The sequence below is a fragment of the Phocoena phocoena genome, chromosome 18, assembly GCF_963924675.1.
Source record: "Phocoena phocoena chromosome 18, mPhoPho1.1, whole genome shotgun sequence".
In the NCBI taxonomy this organism is placed as follows: Eukaryota; Metazoa; Chordata; class Mammalia; order Artiodactyla; family Phocoenidae; genus Phocoena; species Phocoena phocoena.
Genome location: NC_089236.1, coordinates 79,760,019 through 79,773,540, shown reverse-complemented (window position 1 = coordinate 79,773,540; position 13,522 = coordinate 79,760,019). Strand labels below are relative to the sequence as shown.

General features: G+C 63.7%; 1 protein-coding gene across 3 annotated transcripts in view; it reads right to left on the bottom strand.

Moving 5' to 3' along the window:
- MCF2L (MCF.2 cell line derived transforming sequence like) overlaps nucleotides 1-13,522 on the bottom strand; it is an 84,768-nt gene that overhangs the window by 32,915 nt on the left and 38,331 nt on the right. For all 3 annotated transcript variants that reach the window (XM_065896092.1, XM_065896090.1, XM_065896091.1), the window contains exon 3: nucleotides 12,102-12,216. In XM_065896092.1, coding sequence (XP_065752164.1) covers nucleotides 12,102-12,216 — 115 coding nt within the window. The remainder of the gene's footprint in view (nucleotides 1-12,101; nucleotides 12,217-13,522) is intronic.

Genomic DNA, 13,522 nt, shown 5'->3' with positions numbered 1-13,522 from the left:
AGCTGTTCCAGTCAGAGCTGGTCATCTTGCCTTGCAAGTGCACCGGCCGGCCCAGCCCTTCACAGGGAGCCTATGACCCACACGTCACGTCAGTCCCAGCATCTGGGGTCCCCGAGTTCATCCACGACACAAAATCGCTCTTGAAGGCACGGCCACAGCTCGGGGAGAAGAGCCCCGAGGCGCCCGGAGGCGCACCTGCTGGGGACGGGAGACAAGACGAGGCTCCTCGCGGCAGCCCCATCTGAGAGAGAGACGCTGAGCAGCGGTGACGACAGCCCCGGCCCCACAGCCTGACGCGGCATCTGAGTCACTGCGGAGACCAAGACGCTTCTCCCTTTGGACAAGCCCGCCACCGTGAGCCGGCTACAGGGCGGCAGCGCCCACACCAGCCAGCCGGCGCGGAGGAAGGCGCGAGCAGGCCGAGGCTCCGACGGGAACTGCTAATTCCCACGTCTCCGAACAGACCAACGGCTTAAATGAAAACCAGAAATACACGGGACACGTATAAACGACGTGGCTGGCGGCGGTGCTCTGCCTGCTGGGAACATTATGTAACAAAAGCCACATGAAACAGCCCGAGTGCTCCGTCCCGGAGCAATACCGATGAGGGACACACAGAGCCACGCCTGCGCGGGAGCGTGCGGCCGCTGACTGTGTCAGCGCACCCGACGGTGAAAGGCTCCACCCGTTCCGCGTTACCTGCCCCACAGACGGCACAGGACTTCCGGGTAAAAGCACAAACAGACGTCAGAGTGCGCACAGCCAGGCCGACACGGCGCCCCCGACAGAACCGTCTTCTAATCGGGCTCAGCTCTCACGGAGGGAAGTTTTATTTTGTTTACCACTCGGGCTTAAGTGCCAGGTACCTGGGATCACAGCCGCCTTGCCCCACCCCCCACGCCCGGCAGCAGGCGATCCACATGGACGGCGGCCTCAGGGGGTGGTCAGGAGCCTTGGGCTCCTCGGTCGGCGTCACGGGCACACGCCTTCCCCTGGGCAGCCCCAGGCGGGCTCCTGAGCCCTCCCAGCCTCGGCCCCGGGAGCCGGGGCTCAGCCCGGCGCGAGATGGCAGCACATCGGGCGCCCACGCGGGCCCCGTCCCGTCCACTCGCTGGTGCTCTGCCGAGACTGCCCCTCTTGGCGGCCCCTCCCCTGGGGAGACAAGTCCCACGCGGTCCCCTGACAACACCGACCACAGCGGCTTCTCCACAGGCTGTGTCTGCACTCTGCCCCACCCTCCCTCCGTCTCACAGGGCGCTGCCCTGCGGTCCGCGCCGTGGGGCCGGCCCGAGTCTGAGGCCCAGCCACCGGGATCTCACTCTCCCTAAGGTGCAGGAGACTCGCTTGCCCTGAGCAGGCGACCACCCTGCCAGGCATGGGCCCCGCCAGCACAGGGGTCTGAGACGTGCTCCCAGACCACCCGCCCGTGGGGGGCTACCGAGAGGAGCACAGCCCAGGGGCGGGCGCCACACGTGGGGACACGGGCCTGTCACCACAAGCCGGGCCAGGCCATTCCTCGGCGCCACCTGGACGGGCCACTCAGCGAGAAGCAAAAGCGGGACCCGAACAGTGTCCGCCTCCGGGGCTGCCGCGGGAGCAAAGTCTGACGATGGCGGCAAGCCCGCCGTGCGCCCTGTTCAGTGGCGGCTGCCGTGCGGCCGTCTCCCTTCCCCCGGGACAGAGCTCCAGGAGCGCGGCCCGCCTCCCCATCACCCCTCGTGACTCCACAACAGGCCTCAGGGTGTCAGCTGTGGTTCTGGGCCCGGAACGTCCTCCGTGGCCCCTGCGCTGACCCCGCTGCCCTCGGCGGCCTGTCACGCTCACGCACAAGCAGGGCCGCTGGCCTGGCCACTCACGGAGCACACGGCCCAGGGCCTCGTGCCCCACTGCCCGCGTCACTTCCACGTCCCCCTGCCACCCCACCCCCGTCCCTTGGGGTCTTTAACTGGCTCTGCGCATTTGAAAGCCTTACGGTAAAAAGTCTGTAACGACCTCAGTGGACGGTGCTGACGACAAACACGATGCAGACGCAAAGGCGCCAACGACACAATCTCTTAAAAAGAGAATTCCAAGAGACATATGAGGCATTACTGGATCCACGAAAACGTGTCCCGAAAGGCGGGTTTCCCAGCGAGGCAGCGGTCGGGCCGGCAGCTCCCGGCTCCTGGTGTATGAAAACACTCAGGCCAGAGCTCTGCGCTCCCCCGCCTGCAGCCCCGCAGGTGCCCAGTGGGGTCGTGCAAGGGAGGGTGTGGCCGAGGCCCCGCCTGGGTCCCCCCTCCTGGTGGGCACTGCACTGAAGCCTGGGGCTATGCTTCCCTCACTCCCCACAATGAGCCAGAGGCACAGAGAGGCTAAGTCGTCTGCCCAGAGTCACACAGCTGGGGAGCACAGACCGGGTGGGGCCCGCGGCCTGGCTCCGAGTCCAGACCCCCCAGGCCGAGTCCACCCTGCGGGATAAAGCCGCCCTCCCTCCCGCCCACCCCTGGGCTGCCTCCTGTGTCGGGCCAGGCAGGGCGGCCCCAGAGGCGGAAGGGGACGACGCCCGTGCGCCAGCACCCGGCTTGGGGCCGCGAGAGCTCTCCTCCCTGCCTCTCTCCTGTCTCTCACCACGTTCTGGGAACAGGTGTAACAGAAGGCACCTTATGTAAGGACGTAGGGACCCTCCAAGGCCCCCTCTGCCCACGTGACTGCAGCCCCAGAGCAAGGCCGTGTGATCTGCCCAGCCCCCAGGAGCCAGGGCTCAGCACCCCGGGGTCCCGTCACTCCGCCCTCCACTGCTCTAAGGAGGGTCCCGTCTGCCCGTCTCCTGCGTCCGTGACCTCACATGCCCAGGGGAGAGGGAGGGTGGCTGACGCTCAGATTGCACAAGAGGCCAGCACCCAGGGTCCCTCGTGTGCCAGGCCTCGACGTGACTGTGCTGAGGGTGGTGGCAGTGGGGGAAACTGGAGCAAGTCATCCAGAAACTGCAGCCACGTGGGCAAGCTCCTGGGACCCTGGACACATGCGGCCCTGTGGACGCACAGACGTCAGCCCGCAATGTCCCAACAGCCGCTCGGAGGGGCCCCTGGGTGGCTGCCCGGCCGCTGAGTGAGGCTGATGAGCTCACTCTGGGCCCAAACAATCAAAAAAGGCCCAGAGCTCACGCAGGCACGGTGTCCTCTCTAACACCCCAGGCCTGCTAACTCCTCGGGTGGCCCTGGGTGGCCGGAGGCACGGCCAGCTGCAGTCTGACCTCCCCTTCGTTGGGACTGGGCAGCATGGGGGCGGCCCGGGAACTGGGCTGGGCTGGGAGGGTCCCCGCAGCAAGGCCGCGGCCACCCGGCATCACCGTGACCAGTTCCTGCGTGGCTGCACCTTGCTCTCAGACCCAACATGTCACAGAGCAGGGACAGGCGGGGACACTAGGCCCGGCTTGGCCTCGCTCAGCCCGTGCGGAGCTCCCGGTGGGAAGGACCACGGCTGGGGTGAGGGTGAGCGTTCTCAGGGCCACCTTGACAGAGGCCAGCTAGGCCTGGCACCAGGCGGGGGAAACAAGCCCAGCAAGGGGGGCAGCGGGCCAGGCAGGCCTGGGAAGGAGGCGCCAGCAGGCTGGCGCCCATCCCAGCCCGGCCTGGCGGGTGGCAGCGTGGTGCATCCCCAGGGGCCCGTGGGAGAGAAGGTCTCACCTCCTCCAGGGGCCCTGGCCAAGCAGCTGGGCCCTGGGGCTGGGCCAGCCCTTGGGGTGGGCAGGCCAGGTAGGGGGCTGGGGTACGGGTGGAGGCTGCAGCTGCGGGTTGGGGGGCACAAGCCGGCTTGCAGAGCAAATGGGTCCAGGCAGGACCTGCCCCACCTTCCTGACCGCCCCTGCTTCCCCACCTGGCTGTGCTTCTTTGCCCTTTCTTCTCTCTTTGCATCCCATGTTTTGACCCTGGTCTACAGAGGTTGCGAATGTTACAAAGATTTTCCTTCCCTGTCTTCCTTTTGTAAGCGAAAGGCCACAGACCGTTTCCTCTCTGCCTGTGACTTACCTGCCGGGTTCAAACGCCGTGACTTTGAACGTAGCCCTGAGCGTTCAAGCCTGAGCCTTTCTTTCCTGGCTGTCTCTTCCCTCTTCTTGTGATTCAAAAGCTGCACCTGTTATCGTATCACGTGTGCAATGTGGTTCTCTTAACAGCTTTTCATCCCAGAAAGCACAACGGCAAGAAAAACGTCAGACCCTATTAAAGAACTCTCTCACGCTTGGTAACAGCACCATATCTGTTCTCAAGGCTACAGCAGCCCCGTCAGGGTCAGACGCACACAGGGAGAGCAGGGCCAGCCAGGGAGCCCTGACCACACAGTAGGGCTGTTGCCTCGTCCTCACGACCCAAAGGAAACAGTCCACCTCTTACAAAAACACAGGGATTTCTCCAAAGAGCCTGAAAACTTGCATTTTTTGTTCTTTATATTTGAGTTATTTTTTCCACATCAACATCCAGGTGAACGTACTCCAGATTTGTTTGAACCGACGCATGTGCAGTAGTAGGAGGGGGGTCTTTCTTAGACAACGAAGAGGTTAACGTGCAGCCCCGTGCCCCGTCTACAGGGACCCACCTGGAACAGAAGGAAACGGGAGTATGTACCTGGTTTTCAAAGACTGATTTTCATCCATCTCAAAACACAGCCTTCTCCAACAGATGATGGATGAACACAATGTGGTCCATCCATGCAACGGAGTATTACTCAGCCTCAGAAAGGAAGGAGATCCTGACACCTGCTACGACACGGCTGAACCTTGAGGACACTATCCTCGGTGAAATAAGCCACCCCAGAGTGACAAATCCGGCCTGATTCCACTCACGCGAGGTCCTTGGAGGAGTCAGATTCACGGAGACAGAAAGTGGACGGTGGGGCCCACGGCTCGGGGAGGGAGCGTTTCACGGGGACAGAGCTTCAGTTCTACAAGACGCCAGATTCTGGAGTCTGCTGTCCAGCAGCGTGCGTGTAACACCACTGAGCTGTGCACTTAGAAACAGGACGGCGAGAAGTATGTGTATTTTCCCACAACTAGAAAATTATGTTGGGGGAAGAACCCACCAAGCACACAGCTTCCTTAAATACATGAAAAAAAAAAAGACACACGCGCACACACACACACACTATCGGCCGCCTCCTTGTAACAGACTGAACTGCTCCCCCGAGGGCACGCAGACGCCAGCACCACCTCGGCTAGTCCGGAATCCCTGCTACCCGGTTACCTGCCAGAGGCTCCACGTTGCTGCTGCAGCCCCAGCTGCCTGCCGTCTGGCTCCTGCCCTGCAAGTGGGTCCTGAGCTGTGCCGGGGCTGCCTCAGGCACGTCCTCCGCACCTGGAGCTGAAACCCTAGATGAGGAGGCCTCTGGGCCTGGCGACGCCCCATGTGCACAAGCTGCTGGGTGCAGCCTGGGCGCTCTGACGGCAGCGAGGGAGGGGCTCCCCAAGCCCACGCCCACCCCTCCTGGGCTCCCCTCACGGGGACCTGTCGCTGTTCCCAAGCAGGGCAGGCCTGCACCCCTCCTCCCGGGCAGGTATCTCACCCCTCCCCCAACAGGTGAAGGGCATGGCCACTGTTAGCTGGATGCCGCCCCATCACAGCCGCGTGCCCAACAGGTGGGGACGTCCCACTTCTGAGCTGCCCGAGATGGCAGCCACTGGCCCCTGGGAACTGCAGGACGGCTAGCCCGGCCCAGGAACTGAGCTTTGACATTTAGTTAGTTTCAATTTAAATGGCTACACGTGGCCAGTGGCTGTCGCGCTAGACGGTGGTGACAGAGAAACGTCATTACGACAAAGGAAGAGTTCCGAGCCGGGCGGCCTCTGGCTCCACAGGAGAACAAGGTCGGGAGGACAGAGAGGCAGGACCCCTGTGGAGAGGGTGCCCCAGCGGCCACGGGTCCCTGAGCTTCAGGCCACGTGGGGCAACGGGCTAAGCCAGGCCACCGGACAGCAAATGGACAGCACACGGCAAGGACGGCCCTTTACTTGCTAATTACGCGAGGCCAGAGCGCCTGAGAGCTGTTGCTAATTACGCGAGCCGCAGGGAAGGGTCACCCCCGGCCAGAGCGCCTGAGAGCTGTCACAAACGGGATCACCGTCAAGGTGTCCGGCCTCAGAACAGAGCACCACACCTGCCACGTGGGGGGCCACGCTGCAGGAGGCGGAGGGGTGGTGGCCACGGGCTGGGGCTCACCTGCCCGGTCCATCCACACCCGAGGCTACAGCACAGCCGCCACAGGACAGGCAGGGCGCCGTCTACGAGGACGCCTGCCACACGCCGTCGGCCAGGAAGGGGCTGCGCTGTCCTGTCTTGTGGGGGGGCATCTGCACACGGACGGAGCGAGATGCTTGACTGTGGTTTCCTGTGGGGAGCGTGAAAGCTAACGATTTTTCACGTATGCGTTTGAGTTGCTCGGGACACGCTCATGCCACATTTTCTATCCTTATATTCAAAAGTCAGCTGAAAATTCACATGGAGTCACAGCCACAGCGAGAAGGGAGGTGCTGCCAGGGGCTCGAGGCAGGGCTCGAGGCAGCCTGGCTGCAGGGCTTGGCAGTAGGCGTGTCCCGAGCGCGGCTGGGGGCCTCAGAACGGCATTTACGACCCTGCTCCATCCCCACGCGTGCTGCCTTTCCCCGTCACGTAGTCCATACAACTGCCAAGTGGGGGCACGTGTGTGGTATGCATGCTTGCGTGTGGTGTGCACACCTGCTCCTATGCACGTATGAGCATTCGTGTGTGTGGTCTGTGATGCACACCTGTGTAAGTGTGCACGGTGTGTGATGCACGCCTGCATGTGTAAGTGGTGTGTGACGCACACCTGTGTGTGTACATGTATGTGGTGTGTAATGCACGCCTGTGTATATGTGTGGTGCACGCCTGTGTGTACACGTGTGTCGTGTGTGATGCACACCCGTGTGTGGGTGACCTCTTTGCGTGCACCTCTCCTCGGGTGAACACGGCCCACCACGGAAGCCAGATGGGAGATGTGCCTGTGTCTCCCGAGCAGCTGGGTGATCCGACCCGGGTCCGTGGAAAGTTAGCGTCCTTATCGGCGTCCAGTAATCTAGGAGCCCCTGAGCTGTACCGTCGCCGGGCTGGGGAGGGCGGCAGCTGTGCAGCAAGGTGATCCTCGCGGTGTTATCTTCCAAACCCAGGGCGAGTAGGTGTGGGATGCCCCCAGGGATCCTGCAGGACTGCCGTGTGGAAGGGCGTCCGGGACGGCTAAATCTGTCCTTCAGAGAAAGGCCAGAAACCTACTGTCTCAGTGTTGGCAGCCCTAAGACCCTGTGACCTCGCGTGTGTGAGCGCACGCGTATGCCTGTGCATGTCTTGTCTGTGTACACCGGCACCCACAGGGGAAGCCGCCAGTGACTGCCCTCGCCAGGAGAGAGGATCAGCTGGGAAACTTCGGTTTTGCCACAGGGAGGGGTGAGAGGGGGTGAGAGGTGGATGGAGGGGGGACCCAGACTCCAGAATCGCGAGGGGAGGGGCCCTGGAGCCCGGCAGCCCGGCTCCGTGACTCGCTCACAATTTACTGGGTGCTGGACCCAAGCCCTGCATGGCGACACGTGGCAGGTGTAAATGAATCAAAAGGTCAATCTTTCTTTTTTTATTGGGCGATTTCCATCAGCATAAACATGCTGTGATCTCCCTCACCTTAAAAGAAAACCTCGTCTGCCCCACCTCCGCCCCTCACTGACCATTTCCCCACCCCCAACCTCGTCTGCCTCACCTCCGTCCCTCACTGACCATTTCTCCACCCCCCTCGAGAGCAGATCCTGGAAGGAGGTGTCCACGCTCCCTGCACTGGCTCTGATCCCTCTCCATGACTGAGGTTCCCCTGACTGACACCCCCCCCCCGGGTCCTGTGAAGACCATCCCCCCCGAGACACCCCCGGGGGTCCTGTGAGGACCGTCCCCCGAGACACCCCCGGGGGTCCTGTGAGGACCGTCCCCCCTGAGACGCCCCTGGTGGTTCTGTGAGGACCGTCCCCCCTGAGACACCCCCGGGGGTCCTGTGAGGACCGTCCCCCCTGAGACGCCCCTGGTGGTCCTGTGAGGACCGTCCCCCCTGAGACGCCCCTGGTGGTCCTGTGAGGACCGTCCCCCCTGCCAGAGGTCCCCTCACCTCCCATAAGCCACTGTCGGCGGGGGCTCCCCTCTCCCCACTCCCATCCTTCACCCCTTTTTGCTTTGCTTTTCTTCTTTTGCAACCCACACTCCTTGCATCTCATTTAATTTTCTGAGACCACGAGCACAGGATTTTACCTGTTTTGTCCCCTGCCCGGTCCCAAGGGTGTCCAGCACCGGCCGACCCTCACAGCGGTGACCTGAGCAGCTCCCTCTGCCGCATGCACCCCCCAACCCCCGGCATGAGTTCTGCTGAGGTCACAACCACTCTTCGGGCAGGGCCTGGGGGTCACGGTCACATGTCCTTGGACTTGTCCCCACCGGCCTGGCAGATGGTGGTGATGAAGCCCCAAAGGAACCGCAAGGGTTGCAGGCATCGGCGTGGGAAGCCGGCCCCCGAGCCACGACGGGCTCCCAGGAGCAGCCCTGCGGTGCGGCCGCGGACCCGCCAGCTGAGAAATCACCAAGGCAGCCCAGCTTCTCTCGTGGAGGCACTTCCATGTTCACGTGTGTCTGGTGCGTCCGGACGAGGGCTGCCCGGCACCGTCAGGCTTCGAGATGACCCACGACTGTGAACCAGATGTAACCTGGCGCTCCTGTCCTCTGCGTTTAACAACGGGACGAGAGCTACGCGCTGGAGGGTGTATTTTTCAGAGGACAGAGGGAAGCTCGGGGCCGACCGTAGGAGTCAGCGTCTCTCAGAAGCAGAGCCGGCACGAGACCGTCCGTCCACGTGATCTGCGTTGACCTTTACAGCGCGCCGGGTCCCGGATCTCACCCTCCCGCGTGGGGGCCGTGCTGGCGCCGGGCTGTCTAGGGTAAGCCCGGCCCGTGCGGGGGGGCAGGGGGGTTCCCCCTTTTCTTGGGGCCGGCAGTGCTGGCTGCGTCCGCCAGGCGGCAGCCCCTCCCTCCCTGGGTTCCCGCAGGAGGGGAGCCCTTGGCAGGCAGCGCCCGGCCCTGCTTGACCCACAGACACCGAGTGTCTCCCCCGCGCCCCATGAGATGTGCGCTGAATCTTCTGGAAATGCAGCTGCCTGTGAGCTGATGGGCGACAGCCTTCTGTACGCTTAGGAGGTCCCCCAAATCCGCCCTCGCTCGGGGCTGATCCCCCCACACCCCCGAGGAGCCCGCCCAGCAGCGCTGCGGCCAAGGGCTCGGAACGCGGCCCCTCCCCGCCTCCCTGACAGACTGCCGGGCAGCTGCCCCTCCCCCGCTGGCCCGGCACCCAGCTGCGAAAGGACGGTATCCGTGCCGACGCCGGGGTTTCACTCTGTGTGAGAGGGCGTCGGGGCCACGGGACCCCCCCCTCCCCGCCCCATCCTCCGTCAGGAGGAAGAGACGTGAACAGGACACACGCCGACCACCACACCGCGCACGGCTCCCTGGAGACGGAGCCCACGGGTCTGGGCTGTACACGCTCAGGCCGGCCCTGCGGCCAGGTCCACGGCACCAGAGCCCCGCCAGGTACGAGGAGCCCACCGTCACCTCTCAGCTTCAGGGGGAACGTGTTTCTTGCCCTTGCATCCGCGGGCAGATTCTGTTTGAGACCTTGGAGACCAAGGTTTGGAGAGGTTCCACTGCACCGGGGTGAGAACCCCTTAAAGAAGGAAACACAGGTGCTGGTCCCACCTGAAGGGGAGGTGAGTATGCTGGGGTGAGGGATGCGGGGGGAGCCTCAGTCCCGCCAGGCCGCGGGCTGACTACCAGCTGAGCTGGCTTTGCTCTCTGCAGACGAAGCCCACTTGTCCAGGAAACATTTACCAAGGGACCACCTGCCGCTCTCAGGACCTGCGTGCGGGGCAGACACAGACCAACACCGAGCTGTCAGGTAACGGGGACACTGCAGCTAAGCCCGTGAAGCCAGGGAGCCTGTGGGCCGGGGCCCGGGCGTGGCGGGTGTGACGGAGGGCCTACCAGAGGAGGGCGCCTGCAGCCCGAAGAGGAAACACCGCGCCGAGGGAGCGCATCAAAGGCCCCGAGGCCAGGAGGCCTGAGAAGCCCCAGCACTAGCGAGGGTGGTGACCCGGGCGGGGAGGGTCCGAGAGGGCACAGGGGCCGGCCTGCTGCATCCGGAAGAAGGCTCACCTCTGAGCCAGCTGTCGATGCTGCCAGACAGAAAGTGACGTCTGACCTTCCCAAACCCGAGAGTGACCTGAAACCTGAGATTCCCCCACAGGCAGGGGAGGGTCACCCCACCGCACCATCGTAGGTGGGCAGTGGGAGACCACATATAGCACCCCCGGGGCCCTTGTTCAGCCTGCACTGAGTGGTCCGGCCACTGTGGCAACGGCGCCCGCCGACCACCGAGCCCAGGGCCGGCCACCGCCTCGGCTGGGGCAGCAGGGCCGTGCCCGTAGCTATGGAGAAGGCTCATGGCAGCTTCTAACTGCAGGACTTCGGACCGTACGTCCCTATGCAGGGGCCGGAGCGGGAAGAGACAGAGAGATGAGGTGGCAGCAAGGAGGCCACGGGGGTCTCCGGGCCCCTGGACGAGTGCAGAGCCCGCCCGCCTTTGCCGATGCCTCTGAGTCATCTGACCCTCACTCACCGCCACGGAGCTGGGCAGAAGCCTCCAGCGAGCGCAGGCAGCCTCTCTCACGGCTCACGGGTGGCAGACTGAGAACAGTGCCTCGGACCCCTCCCCGGGCAGGCTGACTGCACCGTGAACTCCACTGCCTGGTCTGAGACAGGCCTGGGGACCACGGGAGATGGGGGAAAAGACGGCCACAGCGGGGACAAGAGGCAAGGGCTGGGGGGCTCACAGGGCGGGGGAGGAGGGCCACGCCTCACCTGGACGTGGAACGCCCACCCCTGGGAGATGTCATGGAGGGGAGCGGGGGAGCTGGCCACAAGCCCGGCCCCCGGAGGGCCAGTGAGACCCCTGGGGGGGGCCACGGTCAGCCACCAACAGCCGCCGTCTTCTTGTTAAGTCACCGGACTGCCTGACACCGGTGCCGAGCGCAGCTGCCCTTCCTCTTGCTGGCCTGTCCCCGGTGTCCCACCGCCAAGGCTGTGAGGCTTTTCTGCGTCTCACTGCTGGGCACGCCGAGAGCTGGACCCACCGTGCCGGGTCCCCCTCCCCCAAGGACACCCCCTGTGCCTCTCCACGCGGGCAGCATCCACCTTCCCGCCACTCTCCAGACCCTTGACCCTACTCAAGCATCGTCTCCCGAGGTCCAGGGGCCTTGTCCATGGCCTTCCTGGCTGTAACTTCAAGGGAAAAGACAAATGGAGATGCTTTGCAGGATCGCAAACCTCCGTGAAGCCCCTCGAGGCGGCGTGGCCAGCCCGAGGGGCCCTCAAGGAAGGCTACGCACTCCCAGGACAGTGGCTGAACCTCCCGCCCCAGCTCGGCCACCCAGAGCCTGGCCCAGCGAGTTGGGTACAGAGAAGGACGGAGACGGCGGCCACCATAAGCCAACCCTAACAAGAGACCCCGCCCCGCGGGACCCAGGGCGCGTCGTCCAGCTCTCTCTGCCAAGTGACCTTCACCACCCACATCCATCGGGAGGGCTCCCCCAGCTTAACACCTCCACCCCGCAGGCATCTGGAAGGATCTCCCCCAGCCTCCCCCGTCCCCCGGCACCGATCGGTGCTGACGGGACAACACTGACCAGCACCTTCTGTAGGACAGGTGTTGGGCAGTCAAACTCGCTGTCGGGTCTGTTTCCCAGATTAGACTTAATTCACCCAGCTGTGACCTGCCTTCCGAAACCCGACGGAGGGAGAGTCTGACGGCACCCATGCCCCCAGTGCCTTAGCGGGGCAGCCGCTCGTCTGCTGGGCGGGAGGTCGGCAGTCTCACCCCTTCCGAGGGGGGATCCCCAGGCAGCATCAGCCCCCCGCCCCTCGGCTCCTGGGTGCCACACCGCCCAGCGTGGCCGTGGGCTCGGAGGAGGTCTCCCTACCTTTCTGAAGGACGGACCCAGTTCTGCTTGTAATAAAACAGAGTGACCCGTCCACACGCACCTGGGGATGCTGGTGAGATAGGTCATGACATTCTGGAACTCCTTGTCGGGGACGTCGCCGAAGGCCGGGTAGTCGGGGAAGGTGATGACGGGGCTGCCGTCCTGCCCCCGCCCACCTGGGGAGAGAGAAGAGCTGCACTCAGCACGGGGGGGGGGGGGGGGGGGGGGCAGGGTCGCTGCTCCCGGGTCTCGGCAGGACAGTCATTTTCCAGAATGAAACTTTCCATGTTTTGGGTTTTTTTTTTTTTTTTTTTTTTTGACGTGGACCATCTTTAAAGTCTTTATTGAATTTGTTACAATATTGCTTCTGTTTTATGTTTTGTTTTTTTGGCCGCAGGCATGTGGGCTCTTAGCTTCCTGACCAGGGATCGAACCCACACCCCCTGCACTGGAGGGCAAAGTCTTAACCACCGGACCGCCAGGGACGCCCCTGCATGTCTTTTATTATGAGAGAAATGTGTGCTATCGATGGAAATATCTGGAATGAAGTCATGAGCTGAAACAAGCACCCGCTGTTCTGCCACCGCTGGAGCATCGCGGGAGCACGTTTCCTCCCAAACCCATTTCCGTGTGCTTTTGTGTGTGACGGACCGCGCTGAACAGAAAGCTGGCATCCTGCTTCCTTCCTGACGGCGTGGACGTTTTCCATGCTCCACAGGTGACGTGAAGAGCATTTAAACATTGCACGTGCCACCAGGCTGCAGCCTGACCACCTGTGCACCCTGGGGCGACTTCGGGTAGACAGTTCCTGTCTGATGGGAGTCATCCCTTCGGCACCGTGTGTAGGGAGGTACAGGTGGAACCGGCGGGGGGGGGGCACTTTTCCCAGGGGAGGCGCACCCGACACAGTTCCCGAGGGAAAACGAGGCAGTGGCCTTGGATCTGGGAAGGTGAGCACGGCTCCCCAGGGCCAGGCAGTCGGGAGGGCAGGCGTGGAGATGCAGGCTGGGAGTCTGGGCCAAGCTGTCCCACCGACGACCTGGGCGGCAGTGCAGAGGCCAGGAGGTGAGGCCCGGCGTGGTCTGCTGCCAGCCGGTGCCTTGCGCGGCAGGAGATGGCCACCTCTGCTCCTCCGGGGCTGGGTCCTTCCCTCTTCCCTTTGAACCGAGGCTGGCCTGGCCCATCCGAGGTGGCAGAAGTGATGCCACGTGACTCTCAAGGCTGGTCTGCAGTGAACTTGCAGAGGCAGCCGGCCGCAGACAGCCTGACACAGGCGAGCACCTGGGGCCCCTTACAAGGGCAGACCCGGTTGACCCCTGAAGACCTCTCACTCTGTCCACACCAGCTGCTCTGGTGTCCACTGGCAGCATCTGGGCAGTTCTGGTCGTCACTCTGGGGGGTGCTGGCCTCCGGCGCGTGGAGCTGCTCTACGTCCTACAATGTGGGACAGCCCCACGGGGGAGCCGTCCCCCCAGTGTCACC